Raw genomic sequence first — 13,336 nt, 5'->3', positions numbered from 1 at the left:
AAGCTGGTATGGCTGCTGCCATTATAGTTATGCCAATGACTGCAAAGTCCGTAACTTCTTGCTGGGATAAGAGTGAAGAACGAGGGATTCCTTCGACTCTGCAACTTCAGAATATCCTGCGTCAAACTCAATAACAATTCCTCTCATTTATCATCTACGCCTGCTGCCCAACTATTCCTGCGCTACAGTCAGCTCCACTTTCGACAAGTTCATATAGTGACACTGAAGTCTATTCCTGTTCCCTGTGCTACTCTACATGGTGCACCGTTCCTGAGCCATCACCCAAGTTCTAACCTACGCTAGCCATAGATCAGCATCCCGGTACGCTCTTGGGCTAGCTGCCAGTGCAGAGTGTTACAGCATGTATGTATGATTGTATATAAATGTGTATGTATTGTAGGGCTGTGGCTAGGAATGTACTGGAGGGGTGTATTTCTCACCTCACTGGTTAAGATGGGTGAGATGAAGAGTCCAGGAAAGTTGGGTTTCTCAGCAAAACCTTTGTTGGGGATTTTTGTTAAGTCTGTTTTCCCGACCTGGAAAAGGGAATGGCAGGTAGGCTTGATAGAGGGTCTTGCCATTACATCCCCACTCCAGGGTTCTTCCGAGCCCAAATCAGCACAGGTTCATAGTCAAGTCAGCCAGAGGACACCAATATATTTTGGTTGTTATGGATGATGCAACTCGCTATCCTGAAGCCATGCTTTTATAAAAACACTGCCTCTAAAAGTATTGCACGGGGATTGTTTTACATGTTTTCCTGAAATGGGACCCCTAAAGAAATCCTTACTAACCAGGGCACCTCTTTTTTGTTAAAGGTTACGAAAAAGCTATGCAGCTATTTAAAGGGGTTTTCCCGCAAACACATGTATCTCCTATACACAGGATGGGGGATACATGTGTGATCGCTAGGGGTCCGATCATTGGGACTCCCAGCGATGAGGAGAACAGGGGACTGAAAGTCCACCAAAGTGCTTTATGTGAATGGAGCGCTGGTGCGCATGCTCGACCAGTGCTCCGTTCATTTTTATGGAGCTGCCAAAGACAGCAGTCCTGGAAGTCCTATAGAAATGAATGGAGTGCTGACTGAGCATGCGCAACAGCACTCCATTGGAGCACTTTGGAGGACTTTCGATCCCCCGTTCTCCTCATCGCTGGGAAGGCCAGTGGTTGGACCCCAGAGATCAGACATGTATCCCCTATCCTGTGGATAGGGGATACATGTGTTTTATGGGAAGACCCCTTTAAAATCACACACATATGTACTTCTGTGTATCACCCCCAAACAGATGGGTTAGTAGAGCAGTTTAACAAAACCCTAAAACATATGTTGAAAAAGGTAGTAGAATAAGATCGCTGTGGTTGAGACTGCCTTTTGTCATACTTGATGTTTTTCATTAGGGTGGTGCCAAAAGCTTCCACAGGGATCTCTTCCTTTTAGTTGGTTTATGGCCGACACCCACAGGGTTTACTTATATAGCCAAGAAAACATGGGAGACGGAGTCTACACCATACAAAATTGTCAAAGGGCACGTGGAGCAAATGCAAGACTGTATTGCTGTAGTAATGACAATTGTAAAGAAACATTTCTAGAGTGCGCAAAAGTCAGGAATTTCAGTCGTACCCACCATAAAAACTACGTTCTTGGCCAAGTGAAGTTGTAGAAGAGGTTGGTGAAGTAGAGTACAAAGTACACCAACCAGGCAGAAGGAGGCCTTTTCAAATTATCATGTAAACATGATCAAGTCCTGTAAAGACAAGGAATTCTTCATGGCCTCAAATACTGTGAAAGGTAATTTGCTGCAACCAATCCCTCCGGTAAAATAGGTGAGACTGTTTCACCGTCGCAATAACAACAAGCCAAAGAATTCCTACAGGATAGAAAAATAAGTTTTCTGAACTAATACCCCAGCTAGTTTTCAGAAGTTGATGGACCTGATCTTGCGGACACCTCATGACTATGCAGTTGGCTATCTGGATGATGTAAAAATTTGGAAAAGTCACCTCTGTAAAGTTCAGGCAGTACTGGATTCCTTAAGTGATGCCGGTCTGACAATAAACCTTGAGAAATGTGCATTAGGGTTGGAAGAAGTCAGATACCCTGGGTACATCATTGGCGGAGGGATTATCAAGCCACAGATCAACAACATTGAGGCAATACAGAACTGGCCTAGACCTCGGACAAAGGAACATGTCATGGCTTTTCTAGCTGTAATCATAGGTTTATGCCAAGTTTTGCTTCAACTGCAGCTCCATTGACTGACTTGACGAAAGATGTGAAGTCAGTAATGGTGACTTGGACCCCCAGATGCAGAGAAGGCTTTTTAATACCTAAAGTCTGCTCTATGCGAACAGCCAGTGCTCATTACCCCTGATTTTAGGAAGGAGGTTTTGGTCCAGACAGATGTTTCTGATGTAGGTTTGGGCTCGGTACTGTCACAAGTGCTGAACGGGGAGGAAAACCCGGTCATGTACTTGAGCAGGAAGTTGACACCAGCTGAAAAAAAATAACGCAATTGTTGAGTGTGAATGCCTGGCGGTCAAGTAGGCACTTGAATCACTGAACTATTAACTCCTTGTTATAAAGTTTAGACTACTGTCAGACAATGTCCCCCACCCACCGGCATGGATGTGGCAAAACAAGGAGAAAAATCCAAGCGTGACTAGGTGGTTCTTGTCAAAGCCTTAATTTTGTTCTGTAACACCGACCGGGTAAACTACAAGCTAATGCTGACGCACCCTCGAGAGTGCACTGCTTGATAATAGCAGGTGTCTAGCCTTCCGGTCTGCAGAAGAGGGGGGGGGGGATACGTAAGCCTGTAGCTGGGAAAGTACTGGAGGGGGTGTATTTCTCACCTGGCTACTTAAGTTGGCTAAGATGAGGAATCCAGGAAAGTTGGGTTTCTCAGCAAAACTTTGTTGTTAAGTCTGTTTTCCGGGCCTGGATTTCTATGGAATGGCAGGTAGGATTGGTAGAGGAACTTGCCATTTCCTCCCTGCTCCAGTACAGAGTTTTTCCTAGCCCAAATCAGTACAGGTGCTCACTGGGATAGTTAGGGCTGGAGTGAATGCAGTCAAGTGTCAGAGCCTGGGAATCCACACAAGGATAGTGTGGAAAGTCTGATCCAAGGAGCACTGTACTCATGGTTTACTATAGGTGAGGAAACCTGCTGTTTAGTTAGTGTCCAGACCGGCAAGGTGTTTGTTTTATTAATATGCTGCAAGTCTTGAATGCTGGATGAGTACTTTTTTTTTGGACCGTAATAAAGCCAAACGTAGACTTTAAACCTGAACGATATCGACATTTTTATTCTTTACTTCAACCCCCCCATACACACAGATCCCGACAATATGTATGAGTGTGAATATATACAGTATGTGTGTATGTTTGTTTCTCTATATATGTGTGTACGTACGTACGAATTGTGATAACCAGTCTTGCGGAATCATCTTTTCCTGTGGTAAAAGTTGGGGTGTATTCTGCTTGTTGAACAAAATCAGGACTCAGGAGTTTTATTTCACAGGTTTTATATTACTTTTAACTTGATTATCTGAACGCAAACATTTTTGGCCTCTCTCAACGCGACATGATCACAACATCTGAACCCTTGTGGCCCTTTTACATGGGCCAATTATCGGCCAAACGAGTGTTCAAGTGAACAGGGCAACGATCAGCCAATGAACGAGCATACGCTGGTTCATCGGCTGATTGCATCGTTTATGCTGCAAGAAATATTATAGTTGTCGGCAGCACATCTCTCTGTGTAAACAGGGGAACATGCTGCCGGCATGATGGATATGTATGAGGACGAGCGATCATAGTAATGATCGCTCATCCCCATACATAGCACCTTGTGAAAGAAGCAAATGAGTACCGATCAAGGAGCTGTCTCGTTGATCGGCGCTCGTTTACACGGTTTATGTCAGGTTGTGTAAGAGGACCCTTACTGTCCTGAGGTAAACTTCATTTAAAAGACAAATAATCATTCTAAAAATCATAATTTTTAGTTAAATTAAGTCGAATATCTTAGCTAGAATTACAATATAACATATAATGACATTACAGAGCTTTATATGGTGTAAAGCCCAAAAGTAACCGCACATTCGTATCTACAGCCCATTACTCTCCTGAATGCAAGAGCTTTTTTCTTTTCTAAACAGAATACTGTGATTCTGTGATTTCTCGAAAAGAGAACCCCCCCCCCCCACCACCTTCCAGCTGGAGTGCTGACCCCTGACCACAAGAGATTTAAGAGTTTTTAGGAACCTAGCCAGAACATACTTCTGCCAGTATCAACAGTCCATGAGAGGAATCAGATACAGGAAGATAGCAGATCGGAGATTTATTTAGTATAATAGGAAGTAATAAGTCACCAAAGTGAGAGCAATTACTGAGTGACAGACAGGATTCTAGGAGGGGATCCTTTATTAAAGGGACAATGCATATATTTACTTGCCAATCGCCCACTGGGACATGAGATCACCATAAGATGGGCAGGTAAAAGCCCTTTAACACTGGCCGATAAGCGGCCGGTGCAGCGAGCGCCGATCAACAAGCCACCGTTGATCGGCGTTTGTTTGCTCCTGTTACGCGGAGCTATGGATGGGGACGAGCGGTTGTTACTCCGATCGCTCGTCCCCATCCATTATTATCATGTCGGCAGGTACATTATTATCATGTTTACACAGGGAGATGTCCTGCCGACAATGATAATATTTCACTTTTTTAAAACGATACAATCAGCTGACGAACGAGCGTTTGCTATTTTTTTCCTATCTTCCTTTGTTATTTACATATCGGGCGCCAAATATAACAGCACCGATATGTAAATAACGGAGGACGATAGGAAAAAAGTGTAAAGTGAGACCGTGTTTGTGAAGCCCTACGCTGCACTCAGCTGCACATGTATGGGCAGGTGAAAGGTTCTCTTTAAAGGGACACTCCAGCCAAAACAAAACATTCCCATGTGCTCCATTCTGGTATTCCATGTGTGAGTCTCTCACCTGTTATATTTCTTGCTGCTTCTATCTCTATATATTAGACTGGGATGGTTGCTTAGCAGCAGTGTGAATCCGGCTCGGTGACACGCTATATTTATGGTTTCTCAGCTTATTTAGTCGAATATAGAGAGAATGATAATCACAATGTCCCCCGTATGCAGAAATGGTATGGTCTTTAGCTGGTCATGTGATGCTGTGCTGAAGCATATTGGGATTGATAGTAAATGGTAAGTACAGTATACATAAAAGAAGTGTAATGTGGTATACAGTCAGGTGGGGAATGCAGACATGGAACGTTGTGTTTCCACCTGAGGTCTTCTTTATCATCCCATCTTCCAGTGCTAAAACCGGGCATACCCATTAGATAGCTGTTGGCCGAAAACTTGTTCGTCCAACAGGTTCCGACCTCCCAAATTTTTTTTATCTTTTGACCAGTAATTCTGGTTCTAGATCTTCTGGCAACAATCTCAAGCTATGACTTTGGTTCTTTGTCTTCGGTGCATCCTCTAGGATCTTCACTGATCTACTATCTGGTTATGACCCTAACTTCTGCACTCTAATTCTGCTGTTTCTATCTGTATGTTTCTGGCTCTTGGTTCGACCCCATCTATTCTTCTGGATAGGACTACCGTCCACCAACACTGATCAGAGAACACTGATCCTATTGATTTCAATGGGAGGCGGAGGAGTTTTTTCCCATGAGCGGGAAAAAGAAGGGACATGCCCTATCTTCGGGTGTTTATGCCTCTGACCTCCCATTGACATCAATGGGAGGCGGAGAAAGCGTATGTCGCGGTGATTTATGCCCGCGGCGCTCAATGGCCGCGGGCGAAAAACGCTGTGAAAATCGACGTGCAGGCAGAGGAAAATCTGCCTCAAAATGAGGCCGATTTTCCTCCTGCAAAAAACTCAGTGTGAACCCAGCCTAAACGATAGATAGAAGTCGACAGACTTGATCCTGTCTACAATCATTTCTTTCTTATATTCCCCGCTGCAATTGATTTCCAGTGAAATTACAGATATCTGATGTTATCGGAGATGACATGAAGATAAATATTTGTCTTGGCGAAGCTTTCAGAAATAAACACTTAGTAGACTTTGAGTCATATCCTAATCCAGAGTAAACAGGGGGGCTGATGTATTACGCTATTTTTAAAAAGTTTCAAGTAAAAGTAAAACTCTGATAGAAAAGTGGAGCTATAGACTTGTAGAAATTTGGAGCTCTATACATGTCGGACTGTGGAGCTGTTTACGTTGGATGTTGTCGCTGTTGGCGCTACCCCCATATGGTGTTCAGTCATACAGTGTATATATAACCATACCATACAGAGTCTAATTATAATCACCATACAGTATGGTGCCCAAATGACAATGAGGCCACCACCATACACTGCAAAATAATATCCTGTACAGTGCCTAAAGAGTAGTGCCACACAATGGCAAAATAAATGCCACCATACAGTGCTCAAATAATACCAACATACAGTGACCATATAGCAGCTCAATACATAAAGTCATCTGATAACTGCACAATGTTTAAATAATACTGCTATATAGAGAGGAGCGAATCGATTCTACATGAATTAAATTCGGTCTGAATTTCCTCCTATGTACAATTTTGCAAATTCCAAAACTTTTGGGGTTTGCGGTGGATGAATCGTGACATTATGGGGGCCTCAAGTGATTTCCGGGCACCATTTTGAAGATTAGATAAGGGATCACATGACCTTGTGCAGACTTACCCATAATACCATGCAGGCAGCCTTCCCAAAATGCACTGCGGTAATCCCTCCCTCTACCCAAATATATTGCTGTCACTTTGACATTACATGCTGGCTCGGCATCAAAGACTTTGAAAGAGGTTGGATACGGTCCTAGAAGACATCGGAGAGTCAGACATGAGTTTTCAGGGCAATCGAGGCACTTTCAAATTGCAGCAAATCAAATATTCAGACTGAATTGGACGGCCGATTCGATTGAATCAAATCCGAAAATAATTTTGTAAAAATGTGTTCATCTCTACTGCTAAACAATTTATACTGGGATATTTGGTGGTCACAAGTCATGGGTGCCAGGTGATCAGTGGTGCCCCCTTCAGCAGGAGTTGCTGATACACCTTGCGTAATAGAAACAGGTTGCACACCCCAAAGGCCAGCCATCACTCTACCTGTTGGACTCTGGATCCATAGTTGTGGAATGAAGATGAATAAATTTATGGCTGTTGAGATGTGCAGTTGTAAGATTGTGGAGCTGTATACTTGTGAGATTGTAGAGCTGTACACTTGTGGAATTGGAAAGCTGTATACTTGTAGGACCGTGGAGCTGTATACTTGTAGGGAGGTGGAGCTGTACACTTGTAGGACTGTGGAGCTGTATACTTGTAGGGAGGTGGAGCTGTACACTTGTAGGACTGTGGAGCTGTACACTTGTAGGACTGTGGAGCTGTATACTTGTAGGACTGTGGTCTTGTGCACTTGTAGGACTGTGAAGTTGTACACTTGTAGGACTGTGGAGCTGTATACTTTTAGGACTGTGGGGTTGTGCACTTGTAGGACTGTGGAGCTGTATACTTGTAGGACTGTGGTCTTGTGCACATGTAGGACTGTGAAGCGGTATACTTGTAGGACACTGGAGCTGTATAATTGTAGGGTGGAGGGGCTGTGCACTTGTGGGACAGAAAGGCCCCATGCACACGACCGAGCATTTGTGTCAGTATACAATCCGTAATTGCGAGGCAGCAATTGCGAATAGTATAGGGCACATTATATCCTATGGACCAATGCACACGATCGTGGTTTCCACGGTCCGTGTATCGGCTGGCGGCTGGACCTCAAATTTTTTTACAGGCAGCACTTGCGGTCCGGGCTTATTATATTCATTGCACTCTTGTGTGTGCACGGTCCTGATTGCAGACGGCCTGCAGATGACAATCCTCGGGTCGTCTGTGTCGTAATCATGAGCTGTGCACACCTCTACGGTTGTGTTTATGAGTCCTAAAGCTGTATACTTGTAGGACTGTGGAGTTGTGCATTTCTAGGACTGTGAAGCACTATACTTGTAGGACTGCGGAGTTGTACATGTTTAGGGCTATAGAGCTGTATATTAATAGGACTGTAGGACATATATTACTCTACCCCCTCCCTCCCGGCCCATCTACCTGTAATATCTTTATGTTAACTAATATAATTTTTTACCCTTTTTTTGGGGCTTTTTTTTAAGATTCAACATTTTGATGATCCGGCATCTAATGGATCCCATAATGCCAGATTATCCTGAGTGTGGCATACCATTATTTTAGGAATAGCAGATTGATGTAGAGTGAAGCCGAGTATCTCAGGACCATGTGTAGTGATCAGATATTTTTGCCTTACGTCTTATATTTTGGGATTATCGTCCACATCTCCTGTGTTGTCCTCTGCCGCTTATTCCATCCTAACCTCTTTATTGAGCAGCAAGTAAGTACAAACTCATTTCAGGCAGATGTCCATAGTAATTCGGATTCCCTTCCCACGCCTTTCCCCAGCTAGACCCCCCCCGCTCCACTGAACATTGTCTCCAGTACAACAAAACATACAGTGCATGGGAAACAAGTAACATATTTCTGCATTACTAGATGTCACAGGGGACGGAATAATACATAACACTGCTGAATATTGTGTCCTAAGAAAACTGCTGACCATAAAATGTTCCCATTATTATAAGTGACCACAAGTGAGGTTCTCAGAGGTCCTGGTCCAGTGTTGAGACATTCAGATCTTAAATATAGAAATCTTACAAGCCCCCGGCTATATAATTTTCCCATAATGGCATGCAATACATTTCCCTTGCAGCGGCCACTAGAGGGGAAACGTAGTATTACATGCTGGCCATTCAGTGAATGGGCAACCAAGTAATGCATGGATGTGCCGGGTGCGCCAGAGAAAAAGCCACTCTTACAGAGCGACTCTCTGTTATATCTCATAGAGGGCCGTCATCTCTGTTATATCTCATACAGGGCCATCATTATGCCTGAAAGACAACCCTTTAAAATCTGCTCATACATATTAGATTAAAGTCAGCCGAAATGGCCAATTCCGACTATTTTGTGCTTATGTTGGCCCTTACCTTGCTATTTGTATTATTGCCCTCCGTGGAGAAAAGTCGTACTGCAAGTACCAACATTTTTGGAAAGAATTCCCCTTAAGGGACAGACAATCTTATAAAAATTCTGCGGAAATACTACCTATACAAAATGTTGTGTAAGGTAGTTATTTCCATGAGAAATTTAATACATCTCCTTTAATTCATTTTTACTTGTTCTATTATTTTTATTTTTTAGGGACCCTCTGCACAGGAGAAGGACATGACATTTGGAAGTTGATGCTGCTTGCGGTTCTTTACTTGGTTCTTTCTCATTTGATAGGTTTGTATTTGGGGAGCATAATTATGCACTGGTCAATGTTGGACAGCATGTTGTCTAACCTTCATTCAAGCAAAATACAAGCCACTACCACTTATGATCAGGCTGACGTTTAGTAGAAAATGAAAGCTGTTTGGGCACTGCCAAAGCCTTAACCAAGTTTAAGAGTTAATGTCCATCGTAAAAAAACATTTTGTTTATTTTCATTACATTTATAATACTGTATATCTTTATAGGGGTCAACTTTCTTTTTTTCTGATACAGAGCTCCCAATCTCCTGTGCAGAGCTAAATGATTAAATTCTGTCTGCCTGCAGACACCACTAGGGGGAGCTTACTGCATAGTATTTTATTATTGAGTTCTATGTAGAGTAAGTATTCAGCAAGCTCCTAAGCTCCCTCTATGGCTATGCAAGGAATTTGGAGCTCTGTATCAGATATATTGTTCCCCGGTCGCTACAAAGGAGAAAGAACCTTAAGAAATTAATCAGCACAGAGAGTTGGAACTAAAAGAGTAATTCATTATGTATCAAAAAAAGCAAATAGGATATAGTAAACCATTTCCTGTTACATTTTACCAGCACATACAGTGAAGAATTGAATATATCATACCTATTTGGATACTTCTTCTACATGGGATTCACCCAACTATCTGATCAGGTCATATAGTCTTTATTATGTTGTCCATAAAAGTAGATGGCAAACAGGCAAAAATAGAAAAATATTTTACAAAAACATATGTTGGTTTAATGAGAAAAAAAACAATGTCCAGGTTATAAGTCCACAAACCACGATGCCACAAATCTTGAATAAAAAGCATACAGGAACAGTATTCAAAAGATATAGAGGTAAGAAGATCCTCCTGGCAAAAGGTTCTCAAGACCTACCTCAAAGACCTCCTCATCAAGTAGTCGTGTCCCGAACAGGGTGACACCATCCGTGCTAACGATGGGATCGTCCCCGCGGTCCAAGAAATGGGTCTGCTTCTTCTCACAGTCCACAACCATGGTCACATTTTTCCCTTCGACGCTAAGTCCAATTCGATGCCACCTATAACAATCAGCGACGATTATGAGATTCATATTTTTACCGAATATCCGCACATAAAAAACAGCAACACAATAATGAGAACAAGTAACCCCTTTGGAGGCCCTGACAATTTTTGTTTTTCCATCGTCGCATTCCAAGAGGCATAGCTTTTTTACTTTTCCGTCGACATAAGTCGTGCGAGGCTTGTTTTTTGCATGACAAATAGTTATTACTGGTACCATTTGATTTATCATAGAATGTACTGGAATACTGACAAAAAATAGCAATGTTTGCTTTGCGAATTTTTTTTTCATTCACCGGCAGGTTAAATAACATGAAATTTGAATACATTACCATGCGATTGTTAGATTGCTCATGTAATACACTGAAATACTTATGTATTGCAGTGTATTGCCTTTATCTGTGCTCTACTATTAAGACTTACCTCTGGTAAGGCTTAATAATAGATCACAGAAGGCAGACTTAAAGGCCTTCACTAAGGGATGCTCAACTGATCGGCAACGGCGATTTTGTCGCGTGGGGCCTATCGCGGGACAGAGAGAGCCCCCTCCTTCTGTATAACTACTCAGATGATGGGGTTGAGGGGGTTATACATCCGATCCTGGCCGTTGCAGGTGGGCGTCAGCTGTTTGAAACAGCCAGCATCTGCCACATATGGTGTGGGCTCAGCTTTTGAGCCTGCGCCATATTGTGATGGCATACATTTGACGTAATAGCACGTCGGATGTCACCACGGGGTTAAAATTAAACAGCACTTCTAAAGCGCACCTATTTTTAGGATTTATTTTTGCATGAACTAATAGTACATGTATTAATGTAAAATGTTGTAATATAGCTTATATGGGGAAAGTGGCCTTTTCCTCACTTTCCAGCAGCCTGAAGCTCCCCTTTCCCTGCCTGCGGGATCTCTGCTAATGTTCACAGTTATCAATAAGTCAATAAAGACAAATACATTAAATAGAAGACAGAGAGGAGGGAGAGGAGGGGGATGTAGCTGCAGATTCTTACTTAGTGTTTCAGTAAACAGCATGAGGAGGAGAGGGAGCAGCAGAGAGAAGACATTTGATTGGTTCAGTATACACAGCACATTGCTGACATCCCACCAGGAAGAGCCTGCTGACTCAGCAGGCATGGAGAGGGAACATGTAAATTTACAGAAATCCCGGCAGAGGGAAGACAAAAAATTACCAATATATGCTGGTTACACACAACCTCCCTGGGGTACTACATCCAATACACATCTACAGCTGCCTAAGGAGGGATTGTAATTTTTTTTTAAATGATAATTACTCTTTAATCATTTGTCCAGTCTAAGGACTTCTGTATGAGGGAATTCTGAGTTTATAGATATGGAGCCCCATGTTCAGGATTATTATCTCTTAGCCAGAGGGGAGAGTGGTTACAGAGTTTCTCTCGCTCTGGAGGACCTGTCCTGGTTTGCATTACACAAAGAATCTATTGATTATAATGAGCTCTGTGTAATGTTTAATTTCCCCTGCGGTGGCGCTGCAGGGAAATTAAACACTGCCTGCCAGGTTTCCCCACAGATAACAGCTGGGGTCTGAGCAGGGGGACTTTATGTGATGTGTTTATTATCATTGAACAACACAGAGAGTACAAAGAGCTGTCTAGTATTTTTTTTAAACCTGGGCCTGTAACCTTGATAAGGGGGCATCCACTACTGCTAGAGAAAAGACTATTTCACTATCATCATAGATGGGGATTCCTTACTGTAAGAGCAGTAATGTGGAACTCGCTGACATAAAATGTTGTGATGGTTGATTTGTCAAACAAGTTCAAAAAGGCCTCTTGAAAGATATAATATCACAATTTATAGGTACCAGATGGCTAGATACGGGTCGTTGATCAATGGATTTATTCCGATTGTCATATTTGGAGTTGCAAAATAATTTTTCAGCCTAATATATAGCAATTGGCAACTCCCTCAAAGTGATTTTTACCTTTCTCTGGATCAACACTGGAGGATTTTAGATTGAACTTGAAGGACCTGTGTCGTTTTTTCGACTTTATCAACTATGGAAGTGACCCTTCTAACAAAAAAGGATTGTCCGAAGTGGACAACCCTTCTAATTTTATATTAGTTGACTTGGTCTATATGTACAACACCTTCCCAACTCCCAGCCTTACCCCTTGAAAACACATCTCCACTTGTTATTAGTGTACTTTAAGGGTGTAGGTCTCAGGTCTAAGGTGGCTCTAAGTAAGGGGGAGGGGCGAATTTTTCTGGAATCTGCCACCTAAATTTTATTTTTTACTTTAATACAGAAAGAGGTTTTTTTGTGTTGTGAGGATTAAATCACATGATCAGACAAATGCTGAGTTGTAAATTTTTGCTAAGTGAAAGCGTGTGAGAGAAGAAATTACTTTGAAGTGAAGTAGAGATAAAAAGTTAGTCGAGACAGACCATCTGGTCTTTATCTACCGAGGAAAGCCGGTTAACAACAATAATATCCTACTATCATCTTGAAGAGCGTGACACTCATGTGTTGGACTGTTGGCATGCTGTAACCTGCTGTACACAACTCTAATTCTGAAGAATGATTTGTGGGGGTTATATGAGAAACTTTATATTCTGAGCCATTGTCATTTTCTGCTTAGCGTTAGACACTTATGTTTTATTTTATTTATTTAGAATCTATTAAAATGAAAACGGTACTTCACAAGACAAATAAAGTGTAACTACTATAAAACTGCCAAAAATGTACAAGAATATAACTAATAAAATACTGCCCCCTATAAACAAGAATGTAACTACTATAATACTGCCCCCTATATACAAGAATATAACTACTATAATACTATGTAAAAGAATATAACTACAGTCATGTTGTGCAGAGGTAGGATTGATACACACTTCCATATAGTG

General features: G+C 42.1%; 1 protein-coding gene across 2 annotated transcripts in view; it reads right to left on the bottom strand.

The window, feature by feature from the left end:
• The window catches only part of COL5A3 (collagen type V alpha 3 chain), a 202,949-nt gene that overhangs the window by 95,472 nt on the left and 94,141 nt on the right, over positions 1-13,336 (bottom strand). For both annotated transcript variants that reach the window (XM_075858954.1, XM_075858956.1), the window contains exon 4: positions 10,287-10,449. In XM_075858954.1, the coding sequence (XP_075715069.1) occupies positions 10,287-10,449 (163 nt within the window). The remainder of the gene's footprint in view (positions 1-10,286; positions 10,450-13,336) is intronic.

The sequence above is a fragment of the Rhinoderma darwinii genome, chromosome 3, assembly GCF_050947455.1.
Source record: "Rhinoderma darwinii isolate aRhiDar2 chromosome 3, aRhiDar2.hap1, whole genome shotgun sequence".
Taxonomy (NCBI): Eukaryota; Metazoa; Chordata; class Amphibia; order Anura; family Rhinodermatidae; genus Rhinoderma; species Rhinoderma darwinii.
Note: the sequence above shows the minus strand (reverse complement) of the source record. Positions and strands in the feature narration are given on the sequence as shown.